The sequence below is a fragment of the Saccopteryx bilineata genome, chromosome 4 (assembly GCF_036850765.1).
Source record: "Saccopteryx bilineata isolate mSacBil1 chromosome 4, mSacBil1_pri_phased_curated, whole genome shotgun sequence".
Lineage (NCBI taxonomy): Eukaryota > Metazoa > Chordata > Mammalia > Chiroptera > Emballonuridae > Saccopteryx > Saccopteryx bilineata.
In genome coordinates, this window is record NC_089493.1 from 180,388,618 (window position 1) to 180,406,144 (window position 17,527).

Genomic DNA, 17,527 nt, shown 5'->3' on the forward strand with positions numbered 1-17,527 from the left:
GAAAGAAGCAGAGAGTATGGAAAGGTAGAGGGAGTCGAGAGAGAAAAGGGGAAGGAGAAATTAGAGAGGGGATAAAGATAGAAAGGGTAATGAGAAGTGGGGGAAAAGACGAGATTAAGTAGAGGCACAGAAATTAAAGAGAGAGGACAGTGAGGAAGGAAAGAGAGAAAAGGGAGAAAGGATGGAAGGTAGAGAAAGAGAGGAGAGTAAGAAGAGCGAGAAAGAAAGGATAGACAGGTAAAGAGAACAGAAATAAGAAGATAGAGTAAGAGTGATAGGAAGGAATGAGAGGCAGAGAGAGAATACAGACAGGGAAAGGAGACACAGACACAGGAAAGGGGAAGGAGTGTGGAGATAAAAAGGTGAAAAGACAATAGAAGTAGTCAGAGGCTTGGAAGAAAGGGTGAAAAGACAATGGAAGTAGTCAGAGGCTTGGAAGAAAGGGTGCAGAAAGAGAGTAGAAGTCAATAGGATGGTAAGAGGGAGCAGACACAAAAAGGAAGTGAGTTTAAGTATCACAAGAAATGAGTAAGAAGCAAAAAGGATGGAAAAGTAGAAAGAGAAAGAAGGAAAGAAAATGGTAAAGAGTAGAAATAGGAAGGAGGGAGAGAGTACAGGTAAAAAGAGTAAGAAGGAAAGAAGATTAAAAAAAGGGGAGAGAAAGGACGAAGAGAGAGAAGAGCAAGCAAGGACGTAGAAATGAGTGAGCAACAAAGAAAGGGAACAGATGGGAGGAGTGATGGGAGAAAGGATGGAAAGCTGGAGATAGAAAAGTGAAAGGGGAAAAGGAAGGAGAGAAAGTTGAGACAGAGTAAGAGTATGAAAGGATGGAATGAGGAAGAGAAGAAAAAATAGAGGGATCAAAAGAAAGGGGACGAGAGTAAGGAGAGACACAGAAAGGAGAGTAAGAGGCAGAAAGAGGGGAAAAGAGAGGGAGCCAGGAAGGAGAAGAGGCAGGGTGAAAAGGATGGAAAAGTAGAAGAGACGGGAAGGAAACAGACACAAAGGAGGGGGAGTAAGGCAGAAAGGATTGAAGAGATAGAAAGAAGAGGGGGAAGGAAGGAGAGAGATAGAGATACAAAAGGGAAAGAGTCAGAGGGAGTACAGGTAATTAGGAAAGTGAGAGAAGGAACAGACAGAGAGAAAGGTAGAATGGAGAGTAAATATAGTAAGAAAGGATGGAGAAGCAGAAAAGAAGAATAGTAAGAGGCAGAAAGGATGGAAAGGTGCAGAGAGTAGAAATACATGGAAAATGGGAAGTTGGGAAAGAGGAGAGAAGCAGGGAGGATATAGCAAGGAGGAAGAGAGAGAGGATAGACAGATATATAAAGGAGAGTGATGAGGAAAAAGGGGGGGAAGGAGAAAGTTAAGAGCAGGAGTGTGAAAGGAGAGAAAACTGGGGGTTTTCCCATAGGAAGTGAAGAGAGGGGGGAGAGAACAGAAAGAAGTGATGGAGAGGAGTAAGAGAAATCAGAGACAGAGGAGAGAGAGAAGAGGTATTAGAGCATAGATAGAAAGGAGTGATTACAGACAGAAAGGATGGAAAGATAGGGAGAAATGAAGAAGGGGAGAGAAGGACAAGGGTTGGGAGAGGGGAGAGAGGCAATGAAGGAGAGTAAGAGGGAGACAGGAAGGAAAGAGAGGTAGGAAGGATGCAGAGCTAGAGACAGTAAGGACAGAGAGGAAAGGGGAAGGAGAGAGTTAAAACAAAGTAGAGTAAGAGTGTAAAAGGATGGAATGAGGGAGAAGAGAGAAAACCAAGAAAGATAGATAGGAAGTGGAGAGAAAGAATGGAAGCGAGAGGAAAGGTAAGAGAGAAAAGTAATTGGGGTACAGACAGAAAGGAGTAAGAGGCAGAAAGAAGCGGGAAGAGATGAGGCAGGGCAAAGAGAGAAATGGGGAAACAGGAGAGGAAGGGAGTGAAAGAATAAAAGAGAGAAAGGATGGAAAGGTACAGAGAGTAAAAATGGGAAGGAGAAAAAGAATAAAGTAAGAGGGAAACAATAGGAGGGAGGAGAGAGAGAAAGGATGGAAAGGTAGAGAAAGAAACACAAGACAGAAAACAAGAGCAAGAGAGAGAATGGTGAAAAGACAAAAGAGGAAAACAGGAAGAAGTCAGAGGTGGAGAGGGAGAAAGGATGGAAAGAGAGGAGAGGTAAAAGATAGATAAGGAGGATGGAAAGCTGGAGATAGACAGTAAGGAGAGAGGGAAATGGGGAAGAAGAGAGTTGAGACTAAGTAGAGTGTAAAAAGATGGAATGAGGGAGAGAAAACAGGGAGATAGAAAGCAGAGAGAAGGGAAATTGAGGGGGAGAGAGAGTAGAGATAGCCATGAAGGAGAGGAAGAGAAAGGATGGAAAAGTTGAAAAGAGAAATCAGAGAGAGGCAGAGGAGACAGTAGGCAGAGTAAGCAGGAGGAAAAAAAAAAGACACATGAAGAAAGAAAGTGGGAAGGAGAGAGAGAAAAAAAAGAGACTAAGAGAGAGGATGGAGAGCTAGAGACAGAAAAAAGACAAGGAAAGAAAGAAGAGAATATAGACAGAGAGGAAGGAAAGAAGAGAATATAGACAGAGAGGAAGGAAAGAAGAGAATATAGACAAAGAGGAAGGAAAGAAGAGAATATAGACAGAGAGGAAGGAGAGTAATAGAAAAGTGAAAAGACGAAGGAAACATATACAAAGGTGTCAGATGGAGAGAAGGAAGGCAGGGAGAGGAATAAACAATGGAATGAGAGTAGAGGTAGATAGGAAGGTGAGAGGGAGCAGACACAGAAAGGAGAGAAAAAGGGAGAAAGGTAGAAGAGAGAAATCAGACAGATAGACATAGTAAGAAAAGATGAGAGGAGAAAGCAAGGAAACAGATGGAAAGGTACAGATGTAAAAGGGAGAGAAAGAGAAAATGGGAAGGAGTATAGATAAAAAGAAAGTAGAGAAGAGGGAGAAAGGATAGCAAGGTAGAAAAGTGGAAGGAGAGAGGAGAGAGAGAAAGGTACAAAGGGGAGTGATGGGAGAAAGAGAATAAGGAAGGAAGTAAAGGAGAGAGGAGAGACATAAGAGTACGGAAGAATGACAAAAGTAAAGAGTTGAGAGAGAAAGAAAGAATAAGACTATGGAAGGACGCCTGACCAGGCGGTGGCGCAGTGGATAGAGCGTCGGACTGGGATGCGGAAGTACCCAGGTTCGAGACTCCGAGGTCGCGCGCGGGCTCATCTGGCTTGAGCAAAGAGCTCGCCAGCTTGGACCCAAGGTCGCTGGCTCCAGCAAGGGGTTACTCCGTCTGCTGAAGGCCCACGGTCAAGGCACATGTGAGAAAGCAATCAATGAACAACTAAGAAGTCGCAACGCGCAACGAGAAACTGATGATTGATGCTTCTCATCTCTCTCTGTTCCTGTCTGTCTGTCCCTGTCTATCTCTGCCTCTGTAAAAAAAAAAAAAAAAAAAAAAAAGACTATGGAAGGATGAAAACAAAAAGAAAAGAGAAATCGCAAGGGTAGAGAGGAAGAATGAAGAAAGGGAGAAAAGTATGTAAGAAGAAAAACGGAGAGAAAGGACAGAGACAGAATAAAAGCAGGGAGAGATGACAACGAAGAGAGAGAAGGGAAAGGACAGAGAGACAGAAAACGAAATACACTTACCTGTTCTGCTTCTCCAAGCCACGCTGTGCAGCACCTAGGGATCCAACTTTTATTTTAAATTTTATTTAGAAAATTAAATTTAACAGGCTGACATTGATCAATAAGAGCACATACATTTCAGATAAATATTTCTGTAGCATTTGAACTGTTGATTGTGTTGTGTACCCATCACCCAAAGTCAAATATTTTTAGTCACTATATATTTGTCCCGTTTTAACCCCTTCCCCCAAACTCCTGGTAACCACGGCACTTTTATCTATGTCCGTGAGTCTCAAACTGTTTGGCTTCACATGCCACTTTCTGCCACCTCAATTTATAAAGGTGTCCATGTTCTGTGTTCTTCCTCTCTGGGTAGGCACAACAGCGACAGTCATCGAATGTCTTAGACACCAAGAAAGGAGAGGAGAGTAAGAGCAAGAAAGGATATAAAGATAGGAGAGGGAGAGACAGACACAGAAAAGGGGAGGAGAGAGTGGAGATAGCAAGAAAGGAAAGTAAGTGGGAGAGTGGATGGAAAGCTGGAAATAGAGAGGAAGTGAGGACAGAGAATAGAGGCAGAAAGAAAGAATACGGAGAAAGGCTAGAGACAGACAGTAAAGAGAGAGGGAATGAGGAAGGAAGCAGAATGAGAAAGAGTAGAGAGAGGGAAAGTGGAAGGAGAGAGCTGAGACTAAGTAAGTGTGAAAAGATGGAATGAGGGAGAGGTGGGGAAGGAGAGAGTAGGGGAGAAATGATAGAAACAATGAGCGACAGGAGGAAAGGGGGAAAAGAGAGTAAGAGGCAGAAAGGATAGAAAAGTTGTAGAGAGACAGGAAGGGAAGAAAGAAAAATACACAGAAAATTGGATGGAGAAAGAGGAGAAACTAAGAGGGATGAGGAAGGAGAGCTAGAGACAGTAAGGGGAGAGAGAATGAAGAAAGAGGAGAGGAAGGAAGTAAACTGAAATACAGGAAGGGGAAGGGAGAGAGAAAGGAGATGAGGCAGGGCAAAGAGAGAGAAAAGGGAAGCAGAGACAAAAAGAGTAAGAGAGAGAAAGGATGGAAAAGTAGAAGAGAAAGCAGAAAGTAAAGGGAAGAAAACATGCACAGACAGAAAGGAGAATAAGGCAGAGAAAGACTGAGGATGAAAAAAAGAGATACGAAGGGGACTAAGGAGAGAAAAGGAATGAAGAAGAAAGTAAAAAAGGGGAAAGGATGGAAAGTAGAAAAGAGGGGAAGGGGAGACAAGCAGGGAGAATAGATATAATGGGAGAGGGATAAAATAGATACGAAGGGGAGTGATGACAGAATAGAGAAAAAGGGTGGTGAGTAAGAGTAGAGACAAGAAAGAGAAGGAAGAAGTAAAAAGCAGAGATAAATGATGGTAAGAGGAAGAACTGATGGAAGGAGAGAAAGGAAGGGAAGGGGGGAGAGCTGAGACAGGAGAGTAAGTGTGAAAGGATGGAAAGGGAGAGAGAAATCCGAGGGGAGGGAGGAGGAGAAAGACTAAAGAAACAGAAGGGAAAATAAGAGAGAGAAAGGATGGAAGGGGAGATGGAGAGCTGGAAACAGTAAGGAGAGAGAAAATGAGAGGAAGCAGAATGAGAAAAGGGAAAGGAAAAAGGAAACACAGTAAGAGAGGGGGGAGAATAGGAACAAAAGGAAATAAAAGAGAGGCAGAGAGAAAGGAGAAAGAGAAAAGGTATTAGAGTACAGGTTACAAAGTAGTAAGAGCAGAGAAAGAAAAGGGGAAGGAGAGGTGAGAGAGATAGAGAGTAAAGAGGAGATGGGCAGGATGAAAAAAGAGAGCAAGCAGAGAGGAAATGAGAAGGAGAGAGCAAGTACAGTTAGAGAGAAAGCATAGCAACCAAGATAAAAGAGGAGAGAGGCAGAGACAGAAAAGGGGAAGAAGAAAGACTGGAGATAGTAGAGGTAGGAAGGATGGGGAATTAGAGAGAGAAAAAAGAAAGTTGAGACAAAGTAGAATAAGAGTGTGAAAGGATGGAATGAGGCAAAGGAGAGAAAACAGAGGGTGATAGAGAGGTGGGGAAGGAGAAAGCAAGCAAGAAAGAAGAGAATGGAGAAAGATAAAAGGAGAATCAGTAAGGAGAGAGAGAGGAGAAATAGAGTAGAGAGAGAAAAGGTATTAGAGTTCCAACAGAGAGAAAGGAGATTAAGAGGCAGAAAGGATGGAAAAGAAAGCAGATAAGAAGAAAAGAGTAGGAGGGAGAAAGAAAGAGACACATACTGTGAGAAGGAGAGAGAGAGAAAGGAGACAAAGAGGGAGGAAGGATGGAGAGCTAGAGGCAGAAAGAGGAAATGGAGAATGAACAAAGACATGGAAAGAGAGAGGAGGGAAAGAAGAGACACAGATAGGAAGGAGATGAGGTAGGCTGAAGGGAGAAAGGGTGGAAAAATAGAAGACTAAACAGCAAGAAGGGAAGGAAAGAGTATGGACAGAAAGAGGCAGAAAAGATGGAAAGAGACATACATAGAAACAGAAATGAAAATAAGAGGTGGAACGGAAGGAGGGAGATGAAGAGACAGACACAGAAAAAGGGAAGGAGAGAGAATAGAGATAGCAAGAAAGGATGGAAAGCTGGAAATAGAAAAATGGAGGTAGAGAGAGAAAGGGGAGTGAGGAGAAGCAGAAAGAAAAGAGAGAGGATGGAGAGCTGGAGAAAGACAGAAGAGAGGGAATGAAGAAGGAAGCAGAAGGTGAGAGAGGGAAAGGGGGAAGGGAGAGAGTTGAGACTAAGTAGAGTAAGAGTGTGAAAGGATGGGATGAGGGAAAGGTGGGGAAGGAGAGAGCAGGGGAGAAAAGATAGAAACAATAAGTGACAGAAAGGAGAGAAAGGAAAGAATGGGGGAGAGAGGACGGTAAGAGGGAAGAGAGTAAGGAGAGACAGTAAGAGAAATCAGAGACAACAGGAGGAGAATGGGAGAGAGAGGAAGGAAAAGAGAAAATACAGGAAGAAGGAATGGGTGAGAGAGATAGGAACGGGTGTGAGGAGAAAGGAATGAGTCAAGAGAGAAAATGGGAAGGAGAATACAGATAGAAAGAATAAGAGGGAGAAGTGAAGAAATGAAAGAAGATAGAAGGTAGAAAGAGAAAGCAGAAATAAGAAGGAAACAAAGTATGAAAAAGAGAGAGTACAGACAGGAGACTAAAGGAGGAAGGATGGAAAGAGAATAGAGATGGGCAGAAAGGTGTGAGGGAGGTGACACAAAAAGAAAGGAGAGAGTAAGAAAAGGAGAGAGAGAGTAAGAAAAGGTAAGAGAAAAAACAAGGAAACAGGAAGGAGAGATTAGGTATCACAAAAAAAGGAGTAAGAGGCAAAAGAATGAAAAAGTACAGAGAGTAGATAGATGGGAGAGAGAAACAATTGGAAATAGAAAGGGAAAGTGGGAGAGTGGGGAGATGGAAAGTTAGAGAGCAGCGATGTGGAAGGAGAGGGAAAGGATGGAAAGAGATAACTAGGAAAGAGCAGAGAAAACAAGGACACAGAAGTAGATAGGAAGGCAATAGTGATAGAGAAAGGACACAGGTAGAAAGAGAGATAGGAGGGAGAAAGGATGGAAAGCTAGATATATAAAAGTGGAAGTGGAAAGAAAGATTGGGAGGAGAGAGAGAGAGAATGGGGAAGGAAGCAGAATGAGAGAGGCAAATGGGGAAGGAGAGAGTTGAGACTAAGTAAGTAGAGTAAGAATGTGAAAGGATGAGATGACAGAGAAAGTGGAGAGAGGTGGGGAAGGAGAGAGTAGAGAGAGAAAGAAAAATGCACAAGAGAAAATAGGAAAGAGATACTAAGGAATGAAGAAGGAGAGCTAGATACAGTAAGGGGTGAGAGAATGAAGAAAGAAGCAGAAAGAGAGGAAGTAAACTGAGAGATAAGAAGGGGATGGAGAACCTGACCAGGCGGTAGCACAGTGGATAGAGCGTCGGACTGGGATGCCAAGGACCCAGGTTCAAGACCCCGAGGTCACCAGCTTGAGCGCAGGCTCATCTGGTTTGAGCAAAAAGCTCACCAGCTTGGACCCAAGGTCACTGGCTCGAGCAAAGGGTTACTCGGTCTGCTGAAGGCCCACAGTCAAGGCACATATGAGAAAGCAATCAATGAACAACTAAGGTGTCGCAATGCGCAACGAAAAACTAGTGATTGATGCTTCTCATCTCTCCGTTCCTGTCTGTCCCTGTCTCTGTAAAAAAAAGGGGGGGGGAGGAGATGAGGCAGGGTGAAGAGAGAAAAAAAGGGAAGTAGAGACAGAGTGAGGGAGAAAGGACAGAAAAGTAGAAGAGAAAGAGGAAGGAAACAGACACAGAAAAAGAAGAGAGAGGGAAAGAAAGGATTGAAAGGTGGAGAGAGGAAGAATGGATAAATACAAAGGTGACTGAGGAGAGTAAGGCACAGGAGGAATTCAAAGTTAGAGATAGAGAAAAGTGGAAAGAGAGAAGTACAAAGGGGAGAGGGGAAGGAGAGAAAGAGAAGCAGGGAGAATAGATATAACAAGAAAGATTCAAAACTGAGGAAGGAGGAAGAGATAGAGAGAGAGAAAAAAGAGGAGAGACAGAAAAGAGGGAAAGGATGGATATGGAGACTGGAGAGAGAGATAAGAAGGGGAGTGATGAGAGAGAAAAAGGAAGGAGAGTGAGAGTAGAGACAAGAAGAAGTAAAACGAGAGCAGAGACAAGAGAAATGATGGAAGGAGAGAGTTGAGACAGAAGAGTAAGCATATAAAGGATAGAAAGGGAGAGAGGGGAAATCAGAGGGAAAGAGAAAGAATAGAGAAACTGAAAGGAGAAAGGATGGAAAGAGTGAGGAGAGGCGGAAAGAAAAGAAATTAAGAGAGAGAGTGTAAGGGGAGATGGAGAGCTTGAAACAGTAAGAAGAGAGAAAATGGGGGAGGAAGCAGAATGAGAGAAGAGAAAGAAAGAAAAGAGGCAGGGGAGAGAGGAAAAAGGGGAAGGAGAGAGTTGAGACTAAGTAGAGTAAGAGTATGATGGAGGGGAAGGAGAGAGGATAGAAACCATGAGAGAGAGGAGGTAGAGAGAAAGGAGACACAGAAAGAGATGGGAAGAAAGAAGAGAGTGTAAGAGAGAGGGAATAGGAACCAGAGAAAATGGAGGAGAGGCAGAGAGAAAAGAGAAGTAGAAAATGTATTAGGGTACAGATTAAAAAAGAGTGAGAGTCAGAGAAAGAAAAGTGGAAGGAAAGAGTACAGACAGAAAGAAATGAGAGTAAGAGGCAAAAAGGGTGGAAAGTGTAGAGATAGGTAGGAGAGTAAAGGGCAGGATGAAAAAAGAGCAAGCAGAGTGAAAGGAAGGAGTCGAGAGAGAAAATACAGGTAGAGCAGTGGTTCTCAACCTGTGGGTTGCGACCCCGGCGGGGGTCGAATGACCAAAACACAGGGGTCACCTAAAGCCATCGGAAATTTTGGTCGTTCGACCCCCGCCGGGGTCATGATCCACAGGTTGAGAACCGCTAAGGGATAGAGAAAGGATAGTGAGAGAAATAAGGATAAATGAAGAAAAGAAAGAGGAGAGAGGCAGAGACAGACAGAAAAGGGGAAGGAGAGAGACGAGATATTAGAGGTAGGGAGGATGGATAGCTAGAGAGAAAAAGTAAGAAAGTTGAGACAAACTAAATAGAGTAAGAGTGTGAAAGGATGGATTGAGGGAAAGGGGAGCGCAAGGAAGAAAGGATAGAGTGGGGAAAGAGAATAAGAGGGAAAGAGTAGAGAAAAGGGATGGAGAGGGAGAGAAAGACAGAGGATAGAGTGGAGAAAGAGGGAGAGAAAGGAAAGACACAAAGGATAGAGTAAGAAAGGTGGAGAATGAGGACAAGAGGAAAGGAAAGAGAGACAAGGAAAGAGACAAAAAAAAGGTATTAGAGTACAGACAGAATGGAGTGAGAGACAGAGAAAGAAAGGGGGAAGGAGAAAGTGGAGATAGCAATGAAGGAGAGTAAGACAGAGAAAGTATGGAAGTGTAGAGACAGTAGAGATAAGGAGGAAGGAGAAAGAAATAGAGACAGAAGGGAGAGTAAGAGGGAGAAAGAAAGGAAACAGAAAAAGAAAGGAAGACTAGGAGGGAAGAAGGACAGGTTGGAGAGGTAGAGACAGAAGGAAAGGGTAAGGAGAAATAAGAGTAAGAGGGAGAATGGATGGAGAGAGGAGACTTGATGGAAACAGACAGAAAGGAGATGAGGTAGGACAAAGAGAAATGGGAAAGTAGAGACAGGGAGAAAGGATGAAGAGAAAGGAACACACAGAAAAGGAGAAGGAGAAAGAATCAAGGGAGTAAAGATGGAAAGGTAAAGAGTAGAAACAGAAAGGAAGGCAGGAGAGAAAAAAGTGGAAGGTGAGAGGCAGAGAGAGTACAAGTAGACGGTAAGAGGGAGAGAAAGGAAGAAAATAGAGTGAAAGTAGTGAGTACAGACAAAAAGAAAAGAGTAAGGCAGAAAATATAGAAAAGTAGAGAACAGAGATAAAGAACAGCGAGTAAGAGGAAAAGGATGGAAAGAGTGGAGTAGAGCTAGAAAGAAAGAATAAAAGGGACAAAGGATGAAAAGATGGAGGAAAGCAAGCAAAGTTAGTAAGGGGAGGAGAGAGGGTAGAGATGGAGAGAGAGAGAGAAAGGCAAGAGACACAGCAAATGAGCAATAGGGAGAAAGGTGAAAAGACAAAAGAAGGAAACAGGAAGGAAGCAGAGGTGAGAGAATAGAAGGTGGAGGAGAGGTAAAGAGGATGAAGAGAGAGATAGGAAAGTGAGAGGGAGAGAGCCAGAGTAGAGACACAGAAAGAAGGAGAAAGGATGGAAAGCTAGAAATAGAAAAGTGGAAGTAAACAGATAAGGGAGTGAGGAGAGAGAGTAGAGGCAGAAAGGAAAATAAGGAGAGAGGATAGAAGGGGAGAGTGGAGAGCTGGAGACAGACAGCAAGGAGGGAGGGAATGAGGAAGCAGAAAGAGTGAGAGAGGAGAAAAGGAAGGAGAGAGAAAAAGGAAGGGAGACAGTTGAGACTAAGTAAGTAGAGTAAGAGAGTGAAAGGATGGGATGAGGGAGAGGGAGGGGAGAAAGAAAAAGGAGATTCAGTAAGAAGAGAGAGGAGAGAGAGAAGGGAAGTAGAGACAGAAAGGAGAGTAAGAGTGAAAAAGAGAATAGAAAGGATAGAGGCGGGAGGAGAAAGAAGAGGGTAAGGAGTGAAACAGAAAGGAGAGAAAACGTATTCGAGTACCAACAGAAAGTAAAGAGAGTAAGAGGCAGAAATAATGGAAAATTTGAAAAGAGAGAAAGTAGAGAGAGAAGAAGAAAGGAGAGTAAGAGGGAGAACGAAAGAAACACACACCAAGAGAGAAAGTGGGAAGGAGAGAGAGACAGAAAGAAGGAAGACTAAGAGGGAAGAAAGGTGGAGAGCTAGAGACAGAAAGGAAAGGAGGAAGGAGAGAATGAACAAAAACACGGAAAGAGAAAAAAAGTAAGGAAACTGAGCAATAGGAAAGGGAAGAGAGAAAAGAGGAAAAAGAATATAGACAGAGAAGGAAGGAAACAGAATAAAAGGAGATGATGCAGGGTGAAGAGAGAGAAAGAGTGGGAGGGAGAAAGAATGAAAATGTAAAGGGAATAGAAATAGGAAGGAGGGAGAGAGAAAAGTAGAAGGTGAGAGACAGAGAGTACAGGTAGAAAGAAACAGAGAAAAGGGGAAGGAGAAAGTATGGACAGAAAGAAAAGATAGTAAGGTGGAAAAGATGGAAAGAGACATAGAAAGGGGAGTGACAGAAAACAGGAAGGAGAGAGAAACAGAAAGGAGAATAAGAGGTGGAGCAGGGAGAGACAGACACAGAAAAGGAGAAGGAGAGAGAGTGGAGATCGCAAGAAAGGAGAGCAAGAGGGAGACATGAAGATGTAAGATGTAAAGCTAGACATGAAGAGAGCAAGATGTAAAGCTAGAAATAGAAAAGTGAAGTAGAGAGAAAGGGGAGTGAGGAGAGAGAGTATAGGTAGAAAGAAACGAGAATAAGGAGAGGATGGAAAGGGAGAGTAGAGATAGGGAGGCTGGAGAAAGACAGTGGAGAGAGAAAATGAAGAAGGAAGCAGCAGGAGCAAGAGGAGACGAAGGAGAGAGTGGAGACTAAGTAGAGTAAGTGTGAAAGGATGGGATTAGGGAAAGGTGGGGAAGGAGAGTGCAGGGGAGAAAGGATAGAAACAATGAGTGACAGGAAGGAAAGAAAGGAAATAATAGAGGAAAGAGAAGTGTAAGAGGGAAGAAAGTAAGGAGAGACAATAAAAGAAATCAGAGACAATGGGAGGAGAAGGGAAGGAGAGAATACAGGAAGAAGGGATGGGTGAGAGGAGAGAGAAAGGAGTGAGTCAGTAGAGAAAAAATAGAGAAAATGGGAAGGAGAGAGAGAGTCCAGATAGAAAGAGTAAGAGGGAGAAATGAAAGAGGAGAGAAGGTAGAAAAAGGAAAGCGGCAGAGACAGACCCAGAAAAGGGAAAGGGGAGAAAGGAAGGAAACAGAGTACAGAAAGGAAGAAAGGAGACTAAGAGGGATGAAGGTGGAAAGAGTAGAGGTAGACAGGAAGGTGAGAGGGACAGAGAGAGGGAACAGACAGAGAGAAAAAAGGAGAAAAGGTAGAGAGGAGAAAGAGTAGATATTGCAAAAAAAAAAAAAAAAAGGCAGTGCGAGGTTAAAAGGAAAGGTACAGAGAGGAGAGAGGAGAGAGAAAGGAAAGGAGGGAGAGTAGGGAAATGGATAAATAAAAGAGAGGCAGCAGTATTGAAGGTAGAGATAAAAAGGTGGAGACAAAAAAAGGAGAGTAACAGGGAGAAAAGTGAAAAGACAAAGAAAGGAAACAGGCATCAGAGATAGAAGGAAGGTGTGAGAGAGGAACCAACCATGGAAAGGGAATAGACACAAAAAGGAAGGAAAGAGGGAGACAGCATGGAAAGGTAGTGGAGGGACAGGAAGGTGAGATGGAGAAAGTAGACATAGTGAGAAAGGATGAAAAGAGGAGAGAAGGCAAGGAAACAGAAAGGGAGAGTAAGAGACAAAAAGGATGGAAAGGTACACAGCGAGTAGAGCTAGTGGGAAAGGGAGAGAGGAGAGGGAGGGCGAGGGTGGGAAGGTAGAAGAGAGAGAGAGGAGAGACAGAAAGAATAAGAGGGAAAGAATGGACAGAGATAGATAAAAAGAGAAGTGATGAGAGAAAAAAGGGGAAGGAGAGTGAGAGTAGAGACAGTAAGGGGAAAGAAAAGGAGGAAGAAAGTAAAAAGGAGAGACAAGAGAAATGAGAGTAAGAGGGAGAATTGATGGGAGAGAAAGAAAGGAAAGAGAGATGGGAAGGAGAAAGAGAGTTGAGACAAAGGAGAGTAAGAGTGTGAAAGATTGGAAAGGGAGAGAGAAGAGAAAGGATGAAGAGAGAGAAAAAAGAGTGTCTCCATCTGTCTTTTTCCTCGTTTTTCTTCTTACAGAGTCAAAGCAGGGAGAGATGGGAAGAAAGGACAGAGAAAGAGAAGAACGGAGAGAGAAGGGAAAAGATAGACAGAAAACGAAAGTGAACCAGACTTACCTTGTTCTGCTTCTCCAAGCCAGGCTGTGCAGCACCTAGGGATCCAACTTTTATTTTAAATTTTATTTAGAAAATTAAATTTAACAGGCTGACATTGACTAATAAGAGCACATACATTTCAGATAAACAATTTCTGTAGCATTTGAACTGTTGATTGTGTTGTGTACCCATCACCCAAAGTCAAATCATTTTCAGTCACTGTGTATTTGTCCCACTTGACTCCCTTCCCCCCAACCCCTGGTAACAACTTCACTTTTATCTATGTCCGTGAGTCTCAAACCAGACTGTTTGGGTTCACATCCTATTTTTCCGCCACCTCAGTTTATAAAGGTGTCCGTGTTCTGTGTTCTTCCTCTCTGGGTAGGCACAACAGGGACAGTCATCGAATGTCTTAGACACCAAGAAAGGAGAGTAAGAGCAAGAAAGGATATAAAGATAGGAAGGAGAGGGAGAGACAGACACAGAAAAGGGGAAGGAGTAAGTGGAGATAGCAAGAGAGAGAAAGGATGAAAAGCTAGAAATAGAAAAGTGGAAGTAGAGAGAGAAGGAAGTGAGGAGAGAGGATGGAAGGGGAGAGTAGAGATAGGGAGGCAGGAGCCAGTAAGGAGAGAGGGAATGAATAAGGAAGCAGAATGAAAAAAGAGGAGAGGCAGGGATAGAGGAAAAGTGGGGAGGAGAGAAAACAGAGGGAGTAGGAGAGAGCAAGGGAGAAATGATAATGATGCGAGAAAGAGAAGAAATGAGGGAGAGAAAGAGAACAAAGACAGTAAGGAGAGAGATGGGAGAGACAGGAGAGAAATAGAATAGAGACAGAAAGAGAAAGGATGGAGGGGGAGAAAGAAGAGAGTTTGGAGGGACACAGAAAGGAGAGAATAAGAGAAATCAGAGACAATGAGGAGAGTGAGAAAAGGGGGAGAATGAAGGCAAGAGGAAAGAAAGAAGAGAGAAGAATAAGAGAAAAAGAGAATGGTATTAGAACATGGATTGAAAGGGAGAGAGTGAAGATAGGGGAGAGATAAGAAAGTAAAGTGTGAGGAGAGATAGAAGGGAGAGTAAAAGGGAGAGAGGAAGGGGTCAAGAGAAAATGAGAAAGAGAAAGCAGAGATAGGAAGGAGAGAGGTAAAAAAGATGGAAAAGTTGAAAGGAGAAAGCAGAGAGATAGGAAGGGAAGAGAGGCAGAGAGGGAGAGTAGATATAGAAGGAAGGAGAGTAAGAGTGAGAAAGAGGAGAGAGAAAAGTGGAAGGAGAAAGAAATAGGAAAAGGAGATAGCAATACATGAGAGTAAGAGGGAGAGGGAAGGAAACAAAGAAGAGAGAGGGGAGACAGAGGAAAAGGACAAGGGGAGAGAGAATACAGAAAGGGACAGAAGAGAAATGAGAGTAAGAGGGAGAATTGATGGAGAGAGTAGAAAGGAAGGAAACAGATCGGAAGGGGGAGAGAGGCAGTGCGGAGGGGGAGACAGAAAGAAAATAGAAAGTGAGGAGTGAGACAGTAAGAGATGGGGAAAGGGAGAGAAAAGAAAGAATAGAGGGGGGAAGGAAAGAAAGGATAAGAGGAAGACAGAAGAGAGAAAAAAGAGGAATGAGACAGACATTGTGGAGAGAGAGTAGAGAGGATGGAGAGAGTAACAGGAGAGAGAGGAGGAGGAAGAATGGGAGAGGAAGAAGAAAGAGACAGAAACAGGAGGGAGGAAAGGAGGAAGAAACAGAGAAAGACTAACAGGGAGAGAGAGAAAGAAGAGACAGAGAGGTTAGCTAGGAAGAAGGGGGGAGGGGAGAGAGGAAGGAGAGCCAGAAGAGAGTGGGGGAGACTTGCCTGGTTCTGCTCTCCAAGCCAGGCTGTGCAGCACCAATGGTTCCAATGTTAAAACCAGACTGCACTGGCCCTGGCCGGTTGGCTCAGCGGTAGAGCTTCAGCCTGGCGTGCAGGAGTCCCAGGTTTGATTCCCGGCTAGGGCACAGAGGAGAAGTGCCCATCTGCTTCTCCACCCCTCCCTCTCTGTCTCTCTCCTCCCCTCCTGCAGCCAAGGCTCCATTGGAGCAAAGTTGGCCCGGGCACTGAGGATGCCTCCATGGCCTCTGCCTCAGGCGCTAAAATGGCTCTGGTTGCAACGAGCATCGCCCCCTGGTGGGCATGCTGGGTGGATCCTGGTTGGGCACATGCGGGAGTCTGTCTGACTGCCTCCCCATTTCCAACTTTAGAAAAATACAAAAAAAAAAAAAAAAAACCAGACTGCACTGAGTTCAAATCCAACTTTTTCTACTACCTAAGTTTATACAGGTGTCTTGAGTTCTGTGTCCTTTCTCTCTAAGTAGGCACAACAGGGACAGTCATCGAATGTCTTAGACACTGCTCATTACATTCTCAGCACTAACTGCAATGTCTTGTACAAGCTACCCTTCCATGAATCTCTACATAAGACACCATTCATAGTCAACACTTTATTTATCCAGGTAAGAGCAGACAGGGTAATGTCCACAAATCAGACCATTTTCTCAGCAGTTCTTTAAGACACACAACGTCAATAACACCCAAGTTCTTTCTGTGATTCAAAAGGTGACTAAATTCTTGACAGAAGTTGACTAGACAAGGTTCGAATATCAGTGTTTCTAGGTATATGCTAGAAAAATCAATTCTTAAACACACTGGAAAGAATACAAACTATTAAGTTATATGTAGGTGGGAATTCTATGTCTGTGGCTTACCTGTGTGCTGCATAAGATAAGCTTTCTTTTTCTCCCACTTTCTTCAAGTATAAAATGAGAATACTATTATGAATATTGTATATTATTTTGTATAATTTACCCACCACACTGGCAAACAGGGAGCCTAATTAGTGTTTTTCCCTTGATAAATTACCTTCCATTTTTTATAGAAGTTTCCTTCCAGTGTGAACTATAAAAAGTAGTTTGAGGAGGTAACACACAAAAGGTTATCTCTTTATCTCATGAACATTACGTTTATTGACTCCATCAATAATGATAATGTAGCCAACATCTTCGAATTTTCAAAATGTGCCCAGGCACTAACATGGTCTTACATCCCCTGTCTCATTTAATCTTCCCCAAACCCCATGCGGCAGCACTCCTGTCATCCTCATAGAGCACATGGCTACGGCTACGTCCAAGCTTGGTGGTGGGGAGGGGGGGATCAGGACCAAAACAAAAACAAGGAGAAAGGCTTCACCGCTTCACCGCCATCCCCAGTCCGCTCTGAAACCCACGGTGAGGGAAGCAGTCTTAGCACCAAGGTCCATAGATTCTCCTGTGCTCAGAAACCACAGTAGTTAATGCTCTCTCTGCCCCCCCCCCAATTCCTTACTAACATAATAGCCCACTCAGTCAATAATAAAATTAATTAATTAACTAAAAAAGAAAAGACTGCCTAATTAATTAAGTGTATTTTTCTACCTAGGGCGATGTAGCATCTCTTTTTCAATTAAAAAATAAAAAGCCAACTCAGGACAGGCTTTTTCCAAGACATGGTACCACTTTACAGGCTTGGCACTGGGGGTGGTCCACCAGTATGTCATGAGCAGACCCCAGCTAAGGCTCTGTGAAGTAGTGAGGGACACTTTGCTCTGGCTAGTCGTTGGCGAGCCAACAGCAAGCCCATCAGTTGCCACAAAGCATTAGGTTTTAACGACACAGTGCACAGCAACGACATGACTTCGTCCCCGGCAACCCCAGGATTCAACCACCTTAACAAATGAGCTCCAATGTCAGCGGGCTTTCAGAGAGACCCCTTTGACAACAGATTTGTACCATAAGTGTTAGCAATTACCTGATGATTAATGTCATCTAACCCAGGGAACTCCACTGCAGTGAGGTTCGGGATTTATCAGTAAACGTGATAATGATCATCTTTTATCTGTTACATCAGTAATTAATGTAGTTGAGGAAGGGAACCCTTGAAACCTTGTATAAACAAGACTTATCCCCACTGGCATAGATTACAGCCATATGTCACCATTCAGAAGGTAACTGGTACATTTCATTAGAGAGTAATTGAAAAGCTGATTTATTTTAATGCCTTGTAATAAATAATCTTGATAAACACTATTGTTAGCACAGATCATGTAGACAATTTGCTTTACATCAAAATACAATATGTACTCTATATCATCCCTGGATTTTTCTGTGCTGTTGTCACTTACCTTGTTGTGACTGTAAGTAAAGAATAATATTATTGCACACTCTGATTGTCCGAGACCTTTGTCCTTATGGCTTTACCGTCCCAGCAATTTGCATTGCCACAAGACCCCAGTTTATTCTCTGTCCCTCTCATGCACATCTCCCACCTGTATGAACAGAAGTGTTTCTAACAGCGGCTTAAAGCAGAAG

At 43.3% G+C, this 17,527-nt stretch overlaps 1 protein-coding gene across 4 annotated transcripts in view; it reads left to right on the top strand.

The window, feature by feature from the left end:
• The window catches only part of SGCD (sarcoglycan delta), a 381,422-nt gene that overhangs the window by 339,682 nt on the left and 24,213 nt on the right, over positions 1 to 17,527 (top strand). Inside the window, exon 7 of one of the 4 annotated variants that reach the window (XM_066273105.1) lies at positions 13,086 to 13,488. The exons of the other annotated variants lie outside the window; for them this stretch is intronic. Coding sequence (XP_066129202.1) covers positions 13,086 to 13,155 — 70 coding nt within the window. The 3' untranslated portion in view covers positions 13,156 to 13,488. Of the gene's footprint in view, positions 1 to 13,085; positions 13,489 to 17,527 lie in introns of those variants that run through there. 4 annotated transcript variants of the gene reach the window in all.